Source organism: Rutidosis leptorrhynchoides, chromosome 5 (assembly GCF_046630445.1).
Source record: "Rutidosis leptorrhynchoides isolate AG116_Rl617_1_P2 chromosome 5, CSIRO_AGI_Rlap_v1, whole genome shotgun sequence".
NCBI lineage: Eukaryota > Viridiplantae > Streptophyta > Magnoliopsida > Asterales > Asteraceae > Rutidosis > Rutidosis leptorrhynchoides.
The window spans coordinates 41,116,585-41,134,861 of NC_092337.1; the positions used below are offsets into that span (position 1 = coordinate 41,116,585).

The 18,277-nt window shown below is 31.5% G+C and overlaps 1 protein-coding gene across 1 annotated transcript; it reads right to left on the reverse strand.

Moving 5' to 3' along the window:
- Positions 1-13,749: 13,749 nt before the first annotated feature.
- On the reverse strand, positions 13,750-14,202 carry LOC139848547 (uncharacterized). Its single transcript, XM_071838275.1, has one exon. It carries the CDS (start codon positions 14,200-14,202, stop codon positions 13,750-13,752), a length of 453 nt encoding a protein of 150 aa, XP_071694376.1.
- Positions 14,203-18,277: the final 4,075 nt, after the last annotated feature.

The following is an 18,277-nucleotide window of genomic DNA, read 5'->3' on the forward strand; positions in this document are numbered from 1 at the left end:
ATTACCCTTTGACTTAAGTCTCTCCGAAATATTTATTCATTGAAACCCTATCATGTACTCGTCTACATCTTCTAACGATAATTGCCATACCAAATACCGGGAAGCATCAATCATCATATTCGAATTTCGCAGCATCAACAGTTATATATATACATATAACTTCTATCTCCTAGACTTACGTACTTCAATTGTGAATTTCTGAAAAGCACTTCAATTTACGAATCATTCCTCGTAATTTTGAAAAAGCTGATGAAGCAGCAAAAACTGTAAACGACCTTAACAGTCGAAAGTTTGATAATAAAGAATAGCGTGTTGAGAAAGCTCGGAAAAATGAGAAAATTTGGTACTGAATAACGGATAGAGCAAACCATGAAGGAGGCTGTGGACAAATCACAAAGACTAAATCTGCCTTCAAAGAATCCAAATGATTCAGTGTCTGCTGAAGTCTTTAGCGAACACCTTGCTCCTTATTCTAAACCTTTGCAGACAAATTTTCTGCATCATCTTTTGATTTTAGATATTTTAAAATTATAAAATATCATTGTATCTTTCGTTATAAAATTCCTCGAGATGTTCTGAAGATATCTTCATAGCTATCATTGCCCAAAATTATTTATCTCTTTGCGCTATCCGTGTTACATAAAAAAAAGAAACTGTTTTAGTTTCTAAACTTCTGAAACCTTCGAGTTTAAATTATGAATGTTTTTGGAGAAGTGTTGGGAATTGAAGCATGAGTTAGTATAATTTAATGACGTCGGGCCAACGTGGTTATATTACAGTAAGTCATGCTGAGTTTCTAATGGAACGTGATAAAGGTTCACAGATCATACCCTTATCATGTACTATGCTACATAACTCTTTCATTCTATTTAACCTCTAAACATATCAAGAAAATATTTTTCTTGATGATTCGGTCTTTTTCGTGATTCCAGCAGTTTGCTAATATAATCTTGCCATTACATTTTTCTTTCTGCTTATAACACTAGTTATGCTCATTCAAAATTCAAAGAATAACTACGAATTCTAGATGTCTTAATCGATTTATTTCAAGTCGGGAAGAAAAATAAAAGCATGGAGCTTCGGAACATAAGCAAGAATATAAACGACAGTAAACAAGAAATTACAAACCGTGTATATCTATGCAAATCGCAACATAAAGACACGGGAGAATGATAAATACAACAATCCCTAGAGTATAGTAAAAGTAGACAGATTCCTCCGGCGGAAGTTGAAAAAGTAGGACGATTATTGCAATGGTCAGGATAAGATCAAGGACCAGGGATGGATTGAGCATCTTCAAGATTCTTTTTAAGGAATAAGAATTAAGAAAGAGAAGATAGGAGTTGAGAAAAATAATGATACAAAGGTGGTAAATTTATAGTAAAAGAAACAGACAAAACAATTGAGGCAGATCACCATATTGCAGAAGATCTTAATTTCTTCTTATCCCCCGTAAACCAAATCTTACCGATTCGAAGAGATCCTAATTTCCTTTATTATCGGAAAATCAAATTATATAGTAATTATGAAGATTTCCTGTAAAATCTTTAAATTCAGAAATTCAACACGTTTGAATTATAAGGATTCGCAATTAATTATTACTTCATACACTCTTTTGAAATCTTATCTCTTCATTCATATTTCTCAATGGTAAGAAATTCTATATTTATTGAACTCGTGCTTATCATAAAACGAAACTTGGCCATTTGGGGTATTCAAAATGCTCTATCCATCGATTTTATCATTTCTTTAATGATGATTATATGAAAAATCGAATTCATTTTAAGAATTCAAGTTATATCATATTTCGTGATACTAAAATATCCTTGTTTTCGTTATCAACTTTCCTTAGCCAAATTTTGGGACGAAATTTCTTTTAACGGGAAGGTACTATCACGACCCAGAAATTTCGGTCAAATTTAAATTCTGATAACTTCGACAAGATAAGAAAATTGATGTGTTGCATTAAAATGTTTTCATACATTTAATTAACCTTTGGACTTTACCCTACGATTCACGAACCACCTATAATTTAAAACTCGAACCCGTCATGATTTATATATGATTTCACTCTCTTAAACGAAGACGTTTTATGATATAATAATTTCTATTATTATTACCTCTTAATAAAATGATTTTGAATATAATTAGTTCTAGAAAACTAAATTTTATAATATTTATATACGAAATGATAAAAATTTACTATTGAATGATGCAATTTCAAATTAAAATTTTTACATATATAATCGTTTTATTTTTATGATGTAATTTTTTTAATTTCTAAGAAAAACGCAATTAAATCAAAGATGTACAAGCTGTAAAGCACAACGTATAACAATGTAACTTAAATAGTTGAATCGAAATTAATTCATTTACTATTCATATGAATAGTAAATAAACCGAAATTAATTAATTTACTATTCACATGAAAGCGACATGATAGAAATTATTAATTATAAGTTACATAATATACCCCTAAAGTATTTGAGAAATACGACTTTTAAAAAAATTTACGATTCAAATTTTTTTATTATATTATTATATTTTATTTCAATATTATTATATTATTATATTTATTATATTATTATATTTAAATTAATGTTATATTATATATCTTTGTCCAGTCAAAACTAGGAAAACACATATTACGCTTACAAACTTTATAAACGAGCCTTTTTACAACTAGTTTTATAAAGCTTAAGACCAAAACAGATATATATATATATATATATATATATATATATATATATATATATATATATATATATATATATATATATATATATATATAAAGTGGAATTTTTACTCATACTTTTACCCGTGAATTATTAACAACAGAGTACGAAATATCGGTCCGTGAAAACTAAGTGACAAAATGAATTTCACACGTTTTTTTAATTATTATTATATTATTACTTTATTATATTATTATATTATATTTATATTATTATATTTTATTTCAAAATTATTATATTATTATTTTATTAATCTACATATATGAAAGATCGACACAAATAAATTCACACAACTTCAGTTTCTGATTCAATTCATTTTCACATAGAAATAGATATTTACTCCGTATTATTATTATTATTATTATTATTATTATTATTATTATTATTATTATTATTATTATTATTATTATTATTATTATTATTATTATTATTATTATTATTATTATTATTATTATTATTATTATTATTAATACACATAAAATACTACGACGGGGTTATGTTCAAGTGATTTCAAACGGGTTTTCAAATGGGTTATAGCTAAGGAGGTTATGGGTAATGATCGGGGGTATTGTTCGTGAATCAAAGGCCAACCTTGCATTTGTCATCTCTGTAACATCCTCCCAATAGGGTCTGGAAGAAACGTTACTAATATCAAATAAACCAACATATTATAATACGAGAACAATACTAAATGAGAAAATTTAACTTTATTGAGTACGCAGCGGAAAATGAAATGTCGTTACAATAATGGAAATAACGATAAAGTAATTGTTCATATGCAGAAGTAATAAATGCGATATCTCTTGATCCTAAGTCCAAGTAGCATCACATAAGTAGTAGATAAGAAAGCTTGAATCAAACAGCACCTGAGACAAAACATGCTAAAGTGTCAACCAAAAAGGTTGAGTGAAGTTCATAGGTTTAACAAAAGTAGTTATCGTTGTTTTTAGACCACAAGATTTAGTTGTAAAGTTGATCTCCCGCGGGATCAAAAAGTAGATCTCGCAGATCCAAAAGTTATGCCAGTGCGTGATATTTAGACTAAACGTTCAAGTTTGCCCCATGACAAGTTGTGTATGTCCTTGTCGGTTTAAATTTCATTATCAAGTAATACAAAGACTGAGTCAAATGTATCGGGGACGTTACTCCCGATAGGCCTACCCCCAATAATTAAGCATGCCGCAGCAATTAAAAATATCACTGTAGGGACTTAGTCGGACATAGCCGGGTATAGCATAGTTTTAACAGTTGGTAATGATATTTAGACTAGACTTTCAAGTTTACCCCGTGTCAAGTTATCGTTTATACTTGTCGGTTGGGGGCTTGCTGGTCATAGCCCAACATATCACAATTTAATAGTTGATACGTGTAAGTACTGATATTTAGACTAGACTTTCAAGTTTACCCCGTAACAAGTTATCGTTTATACTTATCGGTTGGGGGTTTGCTGGTCATAGCCCAACATATCACAGTTTAATAGTTAATACGTGTAAAACAGTTATAAAAGTTGTGCATGTATTCTCACCCCAAAAGTTATAAAACAGTAAAAAAATGGGGCTATGAATTCACGTATATAAATATTGTAAAACTGTTATTAAAATATTGCATGTTAAAAATTTAAAAGCAAGCATGTGTCTCACCCCATAGTTTCAAAACAGTAATGAAATAGTAAAAAGTGGGGCTATGAAATTCACCTTAGTAAGTAGAGAGAGTTATTCCTCGGAATAGAGAGTTGAACGAGTGAGCAGGAAAGTCAACCTATTGACATTTAAGAGTAGTTAAGTGTTTTGCCCATGTTTAAGTTTAAGTATGTGTTTAAGTATAGTTTGTTTTACTAAGTTTCTATTCCTAGTAAGTTACTATTTTTATAAAGTTTCTATTTTTAGAAAGTTTCTTATTTTACTAAGTTTCTATGACTAGAGAGTTTCTACTTTTATGAGTGTTTCCATTTTAGGATACTTGCCGTATTAGATAAGCTTCCAATCACCCCTTTCCCTTCGAATGGCTAATTTAGATCTAGGGGCTTGAGCCATAGGACCCTTTAAATCGGAAATCCAAACCCTCTGCCTAGAATCTCGTAGAAACCATTCGTCAAGAAAGTTCGAAGATCTATACATCTCTAATACATATCCCAAAATGTTTTTGTGCTACAATATAATTAGTAGGTTATAGGTGCTAGTAATAGTAATAGTGTATACATGTTAAGTACTAGTATAAGTAGTATTAGGGTTTCATTAATTAGGGTTAGTTAATTAAAGTAGTAATTAATAACTAGGGTTTAGTAATTAATGTCCTAGGGTTTCATAAATGTTTAGAGTTTAATTAATTAGGGTTTAAGAATTATAGTTTAGGTGTAATTAGGGTTTAAGGTTTTAATATGTATATGTATATATAATTCGTATATATATGTATATATATATACATATAAATATTTTTTTTACATGTATATATGTATATATAAATCTAGGTGTGTTTATGTATATACTTATGAATAACAAGTTTATAATATGAATATGAATTATCAAAGATCAAAGTTTATGTAAATAGTTTAGGATTTATGTTATACCTTTGAAGATTCAAGATAATTAACAAAGAAAAGATGAACACGATGAAGATGGAAGATCAAAGCCTTGAAAATCTTGAAGAACTCCTTGAAGATTCTTGAAGAACACGAAGAACAAGCTTGAAGATCCGAATACCACAAGAGAGGGAGAGGGAGAGATTGTTTTTGAGAGAGGATTTTGGTGTGATTTGTGAATGAGAAACTAGGTGTTTATATAGTGCAAGTATTAGAGTGTTAGTCAACATAAGGATGTTCTAATTAATGATTTTATTTTGTTTTATAATTTTTAGTCAACAATAGGTGGTACTAGTTTATAATTAGTCAACATAAGGATGTACTAGTTTACACTTTATTTTTAGTCAACATAAGGATGTAAGATTTTTTTAGTCTCATTATTATTACTATTATTATTATTATTATTATTATTTTTACATTTACTACATGATAAGTATTATTTTCTTTTTACTAATTCATGACTTGTATATATTTAGTTCCCAATTGTTTTATTATTTATATAAATGTCACTTTTTATTTATTACTTATAGGTTATTAGTTATAATATTACATAAATGCATAAATTTTAATTAGCAGTGAGTGTCGACTAAAAGTTTATTATTTTCATTTTTTATTAACTTGTCAATTTTTGTACAAAGTTAATTAATATGTTTTCTAACTCTTAACACTTAACAATTATTGATTAAAGTTTAATCATTAAGTTTTAATTATATTGTTTGGGCTTTTAATATTGGAAAAATATAGAATGGAAAAATGAGGGTCGTTATAGTACCTCCCCGTTATTGAAAACTTCGTCCCGAAGTTTTTAGGTAGTTTCCTCGTTTGCATCAGCAGTTGAGAAGAGATGGGGATATTTCCGTTTTATATGGTCTTTGCGTTCCCAGGTATATTCGGGGCCTCTACGCGAATTCCAACGGACTTTAACGATAGGTATATTGCTTTTACTCGTTTATTTGACCTCTCCTTCCATGATTTCTATAGGTTATTCAACGAAGTGCATTTTATCATTAATGCGAAGATCATTCAAAATGATGATGTTATACCAATCATTTCAGTAAATTGGATACATGAAATGTGTTATGAATAGTATTGTGCTCATTTAAAACCTTGAGCATTTTATGCCACAATATTAGGGCAGACAAACAAAGAGGAGTTCGTGAAAATCACAGTCATGAAATTTGATAGAGATCTTCATTGTTTACAACAAGAATATTTTAATGATGAATATAAGTTGAATAATAAAGTTTTATCACTATTGAATAATATGGATAAAACGATTCGTTTATAGGAAGAGTATAAATGAAGCTATCATAAAAGAGTGAAATGAGAAAATTAAATGTTTGCCTTAACTTTTGACGTAGTCACGATTGATTTCCGGAATTCAAGGAATTAAAGGAAATCTTCGTAATCTATAAGATTTGATTCTCCGGTATTTACGAAATTTTGAGATTTGTTTGATTAAATGCGGTGATTTACCTCGATTGATGTGTTTGGAATTTTGCTATAAATTAGCTTCTTTCATTTCATTATCTTCACCACTTCTATACTTTCTTTCTCAATTCAAACTTCCAAAAGATTAAGAAAATGCTTAATCCAGTTCTGATCCTGGTTATTATATTGACCATCTATGCAGTCATTCTTCTTTTTTTTTTACCGCCAGAGGAATCTGTTTACTTCTACTATGCTCTTGGGGTTATAGTGTTTTTAATTATCCCGTGTCTTTATATTGCTATACGCATTGATATACACGGTTTGTAATTTCGGAGTCGTTATCGGGTTTTATATTTTCCCTTATATGTCGGAGCTTTATGCTTTTGTTTCTTCTTCCCGACTTCAAGTCAAGCGAGTAATGGTCCAGAATTCATAGGTATGAAGTTTCGAATGATCATAATATATAAAGTAGAAAGGAAAGGTAATAGCACGATTTGATTTGTCATATTACCAGAATATCCGGAAAAGACCGAATCATCAAGAAAAATATTTTCTTGAAATGTTTAGAGGTTAAATAGAATGTAAGAGTCGTGTAACATGGAAAATGATGATTATAAAATCTATGAATCATCATCTTCCATTAAAAACTTAGCATGACTTACTGTAATATAATCACGTTGGCCTGACGTCATTATATTATACTAACTCATGCTTCAATTCCCAACACTTCTTCAAAGCATTTATAATTTAAACTCGAATTTTACAGAATATAGAAACTAAAACAGTTTTCTTTATAAAGATATCGCAAAGAGATACTTAATTGCGGACATGAATCGTTATGAAGATATCTTTCGAAATATAGAGGATATTTATGATGATATTTTGGAATTTCTAAGTTCGAAAGTTGATGAAGAAAAACTTTCCGCAAGCTTTTAACATGACTTCGGAGCAAGATATTCTCTAAAGATTTCACCGGATCCAAAATTACCTGGATTCTTTGAATATAGGGTTTGGCCCTTGTGTTTGTCCTTGGTCTCCTCCATGGTTAGCTCAATCCGTTTTTCAGTTCCAAATTTTCTTTTGAGCTTTTCCAACGTACCATTCTTTATTATCAAACTGTTGGCCCTTAAGACCATCTACAATTTTTCTGTTTCCTCTGCATTAATGCAGCCATATTTGAATCATCGGTTATCAATCCGAAATGGTTTCAAGAAATTTCATTTTTAGATGATTAAACGCTGATTGCGATCGTCAAGATTCAAAGGATGTTTTCAAGAATTTTAAATTTGAAGTGTTTAAGCGTAAGATGCATCCATCAATGGATCTAACGGTTGACGAAGAAATGTTGTGATTTTCAAAAGTAAGGAATGGTAAGTTCGGTGGTTTGATTTGATAATTCATCATAGAATACGAATGAATATAATTCATGAATGTAGTGATCTTTAGGAAGATAACACTTGCTAAAGCTTTACTTAAGTTCCGATATGTCAAAATCAGAGTATGTAACTGAATTTGTATGAAAATGGTTTTTCTTTGGTGAACATATACATATATCATGTGAATGTAAGTAGTATAGTTAACAACTGCTGAATCAGAATGGAAGAATGTACAATGTAACATATTTATATGAGATATGAATATCTCTCGGGTTTTACCTACCCGTTAAAATATTTTTTACAATTAACAGTTTGTACAAAAGAGAAGATATACGTTCATATATGTATTCTTCAGATGTAATCATGGTTTTAATGAGCTAATATAATATTAAACTCATTTGATTTGCTGTTGAAACGAGAATAAATAATCTCCAAAACCTTAGAGATTTCATAATTGTCGTGAAATATTTCGCTAATGAAGTTATGAATTAATACTTCATCGTTCATTGTTATTGATATACTTCGGTATATGATGTTGGTGCTCTTGGAATTCTTGTGAAATTCATAAGGCACTAATGATATTTTCTAGAAAGTTTCGAGTACATCGAAAATTAAAGTATACAATCAATCATATATTTGAGTAATACACTTGGTTTATTACGAAATGGAGTTTATTGTATTGAAGCAATGATTAACGATTGTTAAGTTATTAACAAAAGATGTACATCATAGCATATTGTGATATGAATTAACCATGTAGTACATACTAGTTAAGATTCACACGTAATAGCTTAGTACGAAAAGATTTATTATTGTTCCAATCCATATATATAAAATATACATATGTAATTCTTCAGGAAGAATGAGTCAATACATCTTAACTCATTATTAATAATATTCCTTGGTATCTATGGGGCGTATGATGTTGATGTTTGAGGTACTGAGTGCGATGTTGAGGCGTGGAATGCGGATGTTGTCGTTGGTGAAGCTGGTGATGTTGGTGGTGATGTTGGTGGTGATGCCGATGGTACTGGTGGTACTGGTTATGCTGCTGGTGCTGCTGCTGGTGTTCGTAGGTTTCGCACCATATTCTCCAGAGCCACTACTCGAGCTCGAAGCTCGTTGACTTCTTCTATTATTCCGGGATGATTGGCGGTTCGGACAAGTGGATGAATAAGATCTAAAATTTTAGATATTATATATTCGTGACTGGATATCCTGGAAATGAGGGTGAAAATAGTGTTCCGAACGGGTTCGCCAGTAAGTGCTTCAGGTTCTTCACCAAGAGGTGAATTCGGTTGGTGGAAGGGATCACCTTCTTCTTGTCTCCATTGATTAAGTTTACTACGAACCCATCCCCAATTCATCCAAAATAGATGATGGCTGATTGGTTGGTTCATTCCGGTTACGCTGCCATTGGAGCTCGAAGAGTTCGAGGAATCCATATTATGTGTTTGGAATTAGGATTTTTGATATGAGATTAGTGTTGAATACTGGATGATATATTCATCTCCTCGAATACGTGTATATAGCAAAAAGATTTTCGTAATTTACGGAGGGAATTTAGGAAAAGTGTTAGACAAAATCTATTGGGATAGATACGATAAGATATAATAAGATATGATGTGTCTATACTTTAATAATGGCAGTATGACGTGTCGAGATCATAAAGTGATAAGTATGTAATCTAATAATCTTTTGATTAAAGACTTTCAATTCGTATACTGTGATAACCCAATGACATTTTTCGATTCATAAACCGATGCATAAAGGCATAAGGCATATAGGTACGTGATATAACAGGGAGTTATATACGTTTGTGTGTGAGTAGTAACAATTATAAGAGTTTCAAAATCATGGATAATATTTCATGTAATACATATGTAATACACATAACCATGATAGATGACTTATGAATGTCAAGAATTTCTGAAATCATTGTGTCGCATTTAGATGCGGTGGTGTAATTGGATAGTACTCAGGAAAGTGAGCAGAGTTCTTAGATTAGCTCGTCATTCTAAGATAAGTAAAGTTTCTAAAGTATAGTGTAGCATTTAACAGTTAAAAGCAACAATTAAAGGCACTATGGTCAAGAAAAGTTGTAGTCCTACATTAGGAAAGAGACTTTGATTAGAATCTTTAAGTCAAGTTTGGTAAAGCATGATTGTTAAGATTATAAGGCAATCCTAAGTGCTTTAAGTGTAAGGCAGGAAAGGTTATAGTTTCCTAGATTGCTAAGGCACCCTAGCTAGCAAGTAAGGCACACATAAAATTGCAATCCTGGTTCTCTATAACAGCCTGGTTATGCTCTGATACCAATCTGTAACATCCTCCCAATAGGGTCTGGAAGAAACGTTACTAATATCAAATAAACCAACATATTATAATACGAGAACAATACTAAATGAGAAAATTTAACTTTATTGAGTACGCAGCGGAAAATGAAATGTCGTTACAATAATGGAAATAACGATAAAGTAATTGTTCATATGCAGAAGTAATAAATGCGATATCTCTTGATCCTAAGTCCAAGTAGCATCACATAAGTAGTAGATAAGAAAGCTTGAATCAAACAGCACCTGAGACAAAACATGCTAAAGTGTCAACCAAAAAGGTTGAGTGAAGTTCATAGGTTTAACAAAAGTAGTTATCGTTGGTTTTAGACCACAAGATTTAGTTGTAAAGTTGATCTCCCGCGGGATCAAAAAGTAGATCTCGCAGATCCAAAAGTTATGCCAGTGCGTGATATTTAGACTAAACGTTCAAGTTTGCCCCATGACAAGTTGTGTATGTCCTTGTCGGTTTAAATTTCATTATCAAGTAATACAAAGACTGAGTCAAATGTATCGGGGACGTTACTCCCGATAGGCCTACCCCCAATAATTAAGCATGCCGCAGCAATTAAAAATATCACTGTAGGGACTTAGTCGGACATAGCCGGGTATAGCATAGTTTTAACAGTTGGTAATGATATTTAGACTAGACTTTCAAGTTTACCCCGTGTCAAGTTATCGTTTATACTTGTCGGTTGGGGGCTTGCTGGTCATAGCCCAACATATCACAATTTAATAGTTGATACGTGTAAGTACTGATATTTAGACTAGACTTTCAAGTTTACCCCGTAACAAGTTATCGTTTATACTTATCGGTTGGGGGTTTGCTGGTCATAGCCCAACATATCACAGTTTAATAGTTAATACGTGTAAAACAGTTATAAAAGTTGTGCATGTATTCTCACCCCAAAAGTTATAAAACAGTAAAAAAATGGGGCTATGAATTCACGTATATAAATATTGTAAAACTGTTATTAAAATATTGCATGTTAAAAATTTAAAAGCAAGCATGTGTCTCACCCCATAGTTTCAAAACAGTAATGAAATAGTAAAAAGTGGGGCTATGAAATTCACCTTAGTAAGTAGAGAGAGTTATTCCTCGGAATAGAGAGTTGAACGAGTGAGCAGGAAAGTCAACCTATTGACATTTAAGAGTAGTTAAGTGTTTTGCCCATGTTTAAGTTTAAGTATGTGTTTAAGTATAGTTTGTTTTACTAAGTTTCTATTCCTAGTAAGTTACTATTTTTATAAAGTTTCTATTTTTAGAAAGTTTCTTATTTTACTAAGTTTCTATGACTAGAGAGTTTCTACTTTTATGAGTGTTTCCATTTTAGGATACTTGCCGTATTAGATAAGCTTCCAATCACCCCTTTCCCTTCGAATGGCTAATTTAGATCTAGGGGCTTGAGCCATAGGACCCTTTAAATCGGAAATCCAAACCCTCTGCCTAGAATCTCGTAGAAACCATTCGTCAAGAAAGTTCGAAGATCTATACATCTCTAATACATATCCCAAAATGTTTTTGTGCTACAATATAATTAGTAGGTTATAGGTGCTAGTAATAGTAATAGTGTATACATGTTAAGTACTAGTATAAGTAGTATTAGGGTTTCATTAATTAGGGTTAGTTAATTAAAGTAGTAATTAATAACTAGGGTTTAGTAATTAATGTCCTAGGGTTTCATAAATGTTTAGAGTTTAATTAATTAGGGTTTAAGAATTATAGTTTAGGTGTAATTAGGGTTTAAGGTTTTAATATGTATATGTATATATAATTCGTATATATATGTATATATATATACATATAAATATTTTTTTTACATGTATATATGTATATATAAATCTAGGTGTGTTTATGTATATACTTATGAATAACAAGTTTATAATATGAATATGAATTATCAAAGATCAAAGTTTATGTAAATAGTTTAGGATTTATGTTATACCTTTGAAGATTCAAGATAATTAACAAAGAAAAGATGAACACGATGAAGATGGAAGATCAAAGCCTTGAAAATCTTGAAGAACTCCTTGAAGATTCTTGAAGAACACGAAGAACAAGCTTGAAGATCCGAATACCACAAGAGAGGGAGAGGGAGAGATTGTTTTTGAGAGAGGATTTTGGTGTGATTTGTGAATGAGAAACTAGGTGTTTATATAGTGCAAGTATTAGAGTGTTAGTCAACATAAGGATGTTCTAATTAATGATTTTATTTTGTTTTATAATTTTTAGTCAACAATAGGTGGTACTAGTTTATAATTAGTCAACATAAGGATGTACTAGTTTACACTTTATTTTTAGTCAACATAAGGATGTAAGATTTTTTTAGTCTCATTATTATTACTATTATTATTATTATTATTATTATTATTTTTACATTTACTACATGATAAGTATTATTTTCTTTTTACTAATTCATGACTTGTATATATTTAGTTCCCAATTGTTTTATTATTTATATAAATGTCACTTTTTATTTATTACTTATAGGTTATTAGTTATAATATTACATAAATGCATAAATTTTAATTAGCAGTGAGTGTCGACTAAAAGTTTATTATTTTCATTTTTTATTAACTTGTCAATTCTTGTACAAAGTTAATTAATATGTTTTCTAACTCTTAACACTTAACAATTATTGATTAAAGTTTAATCATTAAGTTTTAATTATATTGTTTGGGCTTTTAATATTGGAAAAATATAGAATGGAAAAATGAGGGTCGTTATAATCTCCGTTGCGTCTGCATATTTTTTCTGCAATATTGAACCACAATATTGATACGTGAGTTTCATATGCTCCCTTTTTAATTGCTTTTGCAATCTATATTTTTGGGCTGAGAATACATGCACTTTATTTTAAACGCAATGGATACAAGTACATACTTAATTCTACACTGAGTTTGAACCGAAAAAGTGGGATTGTAGCCTCTGCCATTTGAGAACCGACCACAACCTCTTCCTCTGTTGTTGTACCCACGAGATGAACCTCGACCTCGATAATTGTTGTTGCGGTTGTTGCTGGCGGTGTGTGGTGGTGGTGGTGCCGAAGGGTGGTGGTGAGGAGTGCGGTACCTGTTGTGGTGGCAGAGTGGGCGGTAAGTTGGGCATTTCGTGATTCTTCCAAAATTAGCATAGATCGTGCATCAAAGAACGATGGTATAGGTTTAGTATGGGCGAGCATAGTACCAATTGTTCGATAACTGTCGCTGAGACCTGTAATCATCTGAAAGACCATGTTTTCATCCTTAATATCACCACCAATACTATTTAATTAGTCAACAATATTTTTTAATTCTTAACAATAGGAAGACATATCTGAAAAATTTTCTTGTCTGATTGTAGAGAAGTGACGATGGAGGTGAATTGCTCGTGATTGTTCATTGTCTTGAAAAATGCTTTTCACCCGATCCCATGTTTGTTGTGCTGTTTGATCAGGTTTCATGATGGTGAGAAGAATTTCGGTTGATACAGTTCCATAGATCCACTGCGTGACAATAGCGTCTAGGCGGGACCAAGATTCAGGTCGAGCAGGAGGTGTAGTGGATTGTTGGGTTGTGGATGAGTCGCCTGTATCAACAACAGTAGGAGGTATGATGTGATCGATTACTTGAAAAGCGCGACAATGAATCTTGAATAGTTCGGCCCATGTGCCATATCGACTATTCTTCATCTCAAGAGTGATGGGTATGAAATTTTTTATGTTATTGACAGTGATTACGGGGTGAATACGGTTTGTATCTGTCGTCATTTGTGATTTGGGTTGTGTTTTAGCACGGTATAGAAGAAAGACGAGATTAAGATAAAGAAGAGTGGGAGAATTATTGGTCTGATACCATGATAGATGCATAAATAATTTAATTGTGTAATTTCTGTATCTTTTCAATCGGCTGAATGGCAGTCATATATACACGAGGTATTACATCTATTCCTAACAATTATTCCTCTATTTTGGGTATGGATACATTCAAATAATATCAAATAATAACTAATCTATTTATGTAACTAATTAGCCGAGATTGTCTCTATTACATAAGACAAAAAGAAAGTTAATAATCGATAGATATGATAATAGAAAAATCTATATACTTAAGTTTGAATACGATGAAATCGAAAAAAACTAGAGTTACATAGGATTTAGGGAAAAACAAGATGAAAAAAGCAATTTAACATATCAAATCGCTCATACGATTGTGAAGATAAATTAAGATCGAGCTTTTAAGTGTCATCAAAATAATAGTACAAAATTAAATCAACTTTAGTAGTTTAGTTAGGGCTTTGTAAGTGAAAAGGAAAGCTTGCTTTTTTTTATGTAGCGAATATAAGAATAAAATGAAGCGAAGGACGTGGTTCTTGGGATTTTTGTGATAATTACGGAAATGGCCCTCTGTCTAAAATCAATATTTTGGCTCGTTTGTTTACTACGTAATGAACTTATAGTGTGAAATCAATTATGTGATGTTTATTTTTGACTTATTATTAAACAAGATATTTCTTTAATAATTTTTTTTTTTTTTTTTGAGTTTTTTAAAGATAGCCCTAAAAGCCATCTTTATCATGACCTTCTTAAATGACTTGTAACTTGCTAATAACTACCATATTAAGTTCTTAAAAATCAACTTCCTAACCACTTTGTACAACAAATCACGCATAACTAAATTTCTTAAGTATAGCACTTAGAGCTACAGTTATAAACTATAACACTTTACATCATAAGACGAGAATGGCCATTTCGTAAGTTTTGGAAAGACCTTTGGAGTAACCGGAGTTCGTTTGATGTTGATTTCAATAATTTATATCGACGAGATTCTAATGAAGATTGTTGGATGAATAACGAATTGAGGTGGGAATGGAGATGACACGCTATAAGATGCAGAAATTGAAAACTTTATTGTTAATGTGTCTGCTAATCAAGATACATGGGAATTGGAGTTAAATAATGATGGAGTATTTTCACTGAAAGCTACAAGATGTTATCTGGACCATTTTTTATAGGGCAAATGACCCGAAAAGGTAACCTATGTTGTTAAATTTGACAATCAAGGTAACCCCTAAAAAAGATGCCCGAAAAAGATTTAAATTTTAAAAACTTCGGAGAAAAAGTAACATCGTCAAATTCATAAAACGATCGTTAGACAATAATACACGATTGATCCCTAAAGTTTCTTATAAATTTCACCCATAATCCTCTCCTCATCTTCGTCTTCATTATCTATCATATTACTAACACAAATAAAACCACCAAATTAATAAACAATTTGTGAATTTGTAAACAACAAATAAAAGCAAATATTAAATAAAACCATCAAATTACCACTTCCGTTTATTTGTAAACAACAAATAAACCAAATCTTAAATCTTAGATGAAACCACGAAATTATCACTCGCGAAGTAACACCGCCGCTGTGATAGCCCGTCAAGTACCCTTAACGGCTCCGTCACTTGGTCCCACAGCTTGATCATAACTCTATATGAATTTTCATAAATAACATTCCATTCATTTAATAAAATTTATTTCCTCAAAAGAAAAATCTAGATCATTTGTAAATTTAGAAAAACCATCCCAAATGTATAAAAAGGGTTGACCAAATTAAGTCAACAACTACCCACAATGTAACAATATTTAAAGTAGAATGCAATGTTTAATGTTTAAATCAAAATCTGCTACAGACAATGCAGACTCTCTAAGCACAGCGAAAACAATCAATCACGAACCTGAAAATAAAACATGCGAGTAAACTGTCAACAAAAATGTTGAGTAAATTATAAGTTTAATATTGCAAACAATATTTAATTTAAACCATAAAAATTTATGTTTGAAAACATAAATACTCATTTTGGACCACAAAATTATATGCTCGAAAACATATAAAAACATTATTCCATTAACCCGTGAGCCACCTGGTAATCACTTAACAACTCCATACCCTTAACAAAACCAGTATAACAATATACACTGAACAGGTGTATCTTCCAAAATACGAAGTACTAATACATTCCGCTTATAAACTGCTAGCGCGACTAGCACTGATATTGCTTTAAACATACATATATTTCGACGCAATATCATTTATATTTCATCAGTTTTTACCGTTTACGAAGACATTCAAATGCATAATTCACGAGAAAAACGACAAAAGTAAACACGAGCTTGAAGTTTGAAGAAACGATGATAAACGACGGATTTAAACCAAATATATATCGAGATAACGTTACTCGAATGCAAGTTAAAGATGATCGAAGAAAAAGAGTTCAAATGAAAGTTCTAAGTCAATATACGTCAACACGGGATCAACAAAGAACAGACGCAAAAATAAAAATAAGAAAATTTCTGTTTCAACTTACGTGGATCGTGTAAGTATTTACGCGAAACGCGTAAGTTATGTTATAAATGCATATTCAAACTTGCTCTTACGCGTATCGTGTGGCATACTACGTGGAACGCGTAGTGTTTTGCTCTTACGCGAAACGTGTGGATGGCTACGCAAAACGCGTATTGTTGAGTCCAGATTCAGATCTAATTGCAAATGGGACGGTTACTTTATGTTTGATTAATACTACTTTTCAGCCACTGTCTGCAATAAAGAATAAAAATGATCATCACACCTACTACTATTCTACTATAATACGGAGTATATTGTGAAGGACAGGGACACAATTTGAAGAGATAGAGAGCAGAGGAGAGATATCAACATAACAAATTTATTTTACTAGTATCTTTGTATTTTTAGTACTCCGTATAATTTGGTACAGTTCCATATTAATTCTCAAAGGTCAAGAATTAAGATAGTTTCAATTTTAAGGGTGTATTGTACGTGATTAAGGGTATTATTGTGCGAGTGCAAGGGTGTTGTTATTGTAATTTTCTACCGTTTGAAGTTAATGAAAGTGAAGATTTTCGTAAGTATATTCTATTAAAATTATCGTTATCAATTTTTATCGTTATTATTATGTTTGTATATTTATATTTTTATGTTTACCCCAGTATAATGAGTAGCTAAATTGTAACATCCCAACCCGTAATCCATACGATAATTTTTTTTTTATACAACACAATTACACGCCAAATAAATATGTAACCCATTTCACGAGTTCCATTTAAAACGCACAACAATTAATTGTTTACAAAAGGCACGAGGGCCGCGAATAAAGTTTAGTACAAGTTTGACCCATTACAATTGATAGTTTACAATCCAAACGACACTTCGAGCATGGTTTGGGACTAAACTACCCAAAACGTTAGACCAACATCAAAACTCCAACAAAGCATCATCACGGGACACCTAATGTCCGATAACCCCCTTGCCCTTAACTGCGCCTGCATCTAAAAAGATAAACAACGAGAGGGTAAGCTAACGCTTAGTGAATGCAATAATTATACACATACATATATAACCTACTTACATGCAATCACATACACAATTACCTCATACACGCTAGCAATTTAAAAGACATACCAACGCAAGGCATAACGCTAAATCTCCAAGACCACAAGCTAGCACAACGATAACATATATAACTCGAATAATGCGAAAATACCACACAACAAACACATAGCCATGGTTAACCAATAGTACAAGAAATGGGAATTTCCCATTGGTGTTCCCAACAACCGTTAGTGCACAACAAATTATAACACTAACCCCGAAGTGGTATCGATCGCCCGAACTTTAAACCCACCCGTCACGTGTAATGTGGTATCGAACGCCCGAACTTTAAACCCACACTACATGCCCACACACATATATGACATGGCATCGAACGCCCGAACTTAAACCCATATCATATATTGACCCGATGTGGTATCGACCGCCCGAACTTAAACC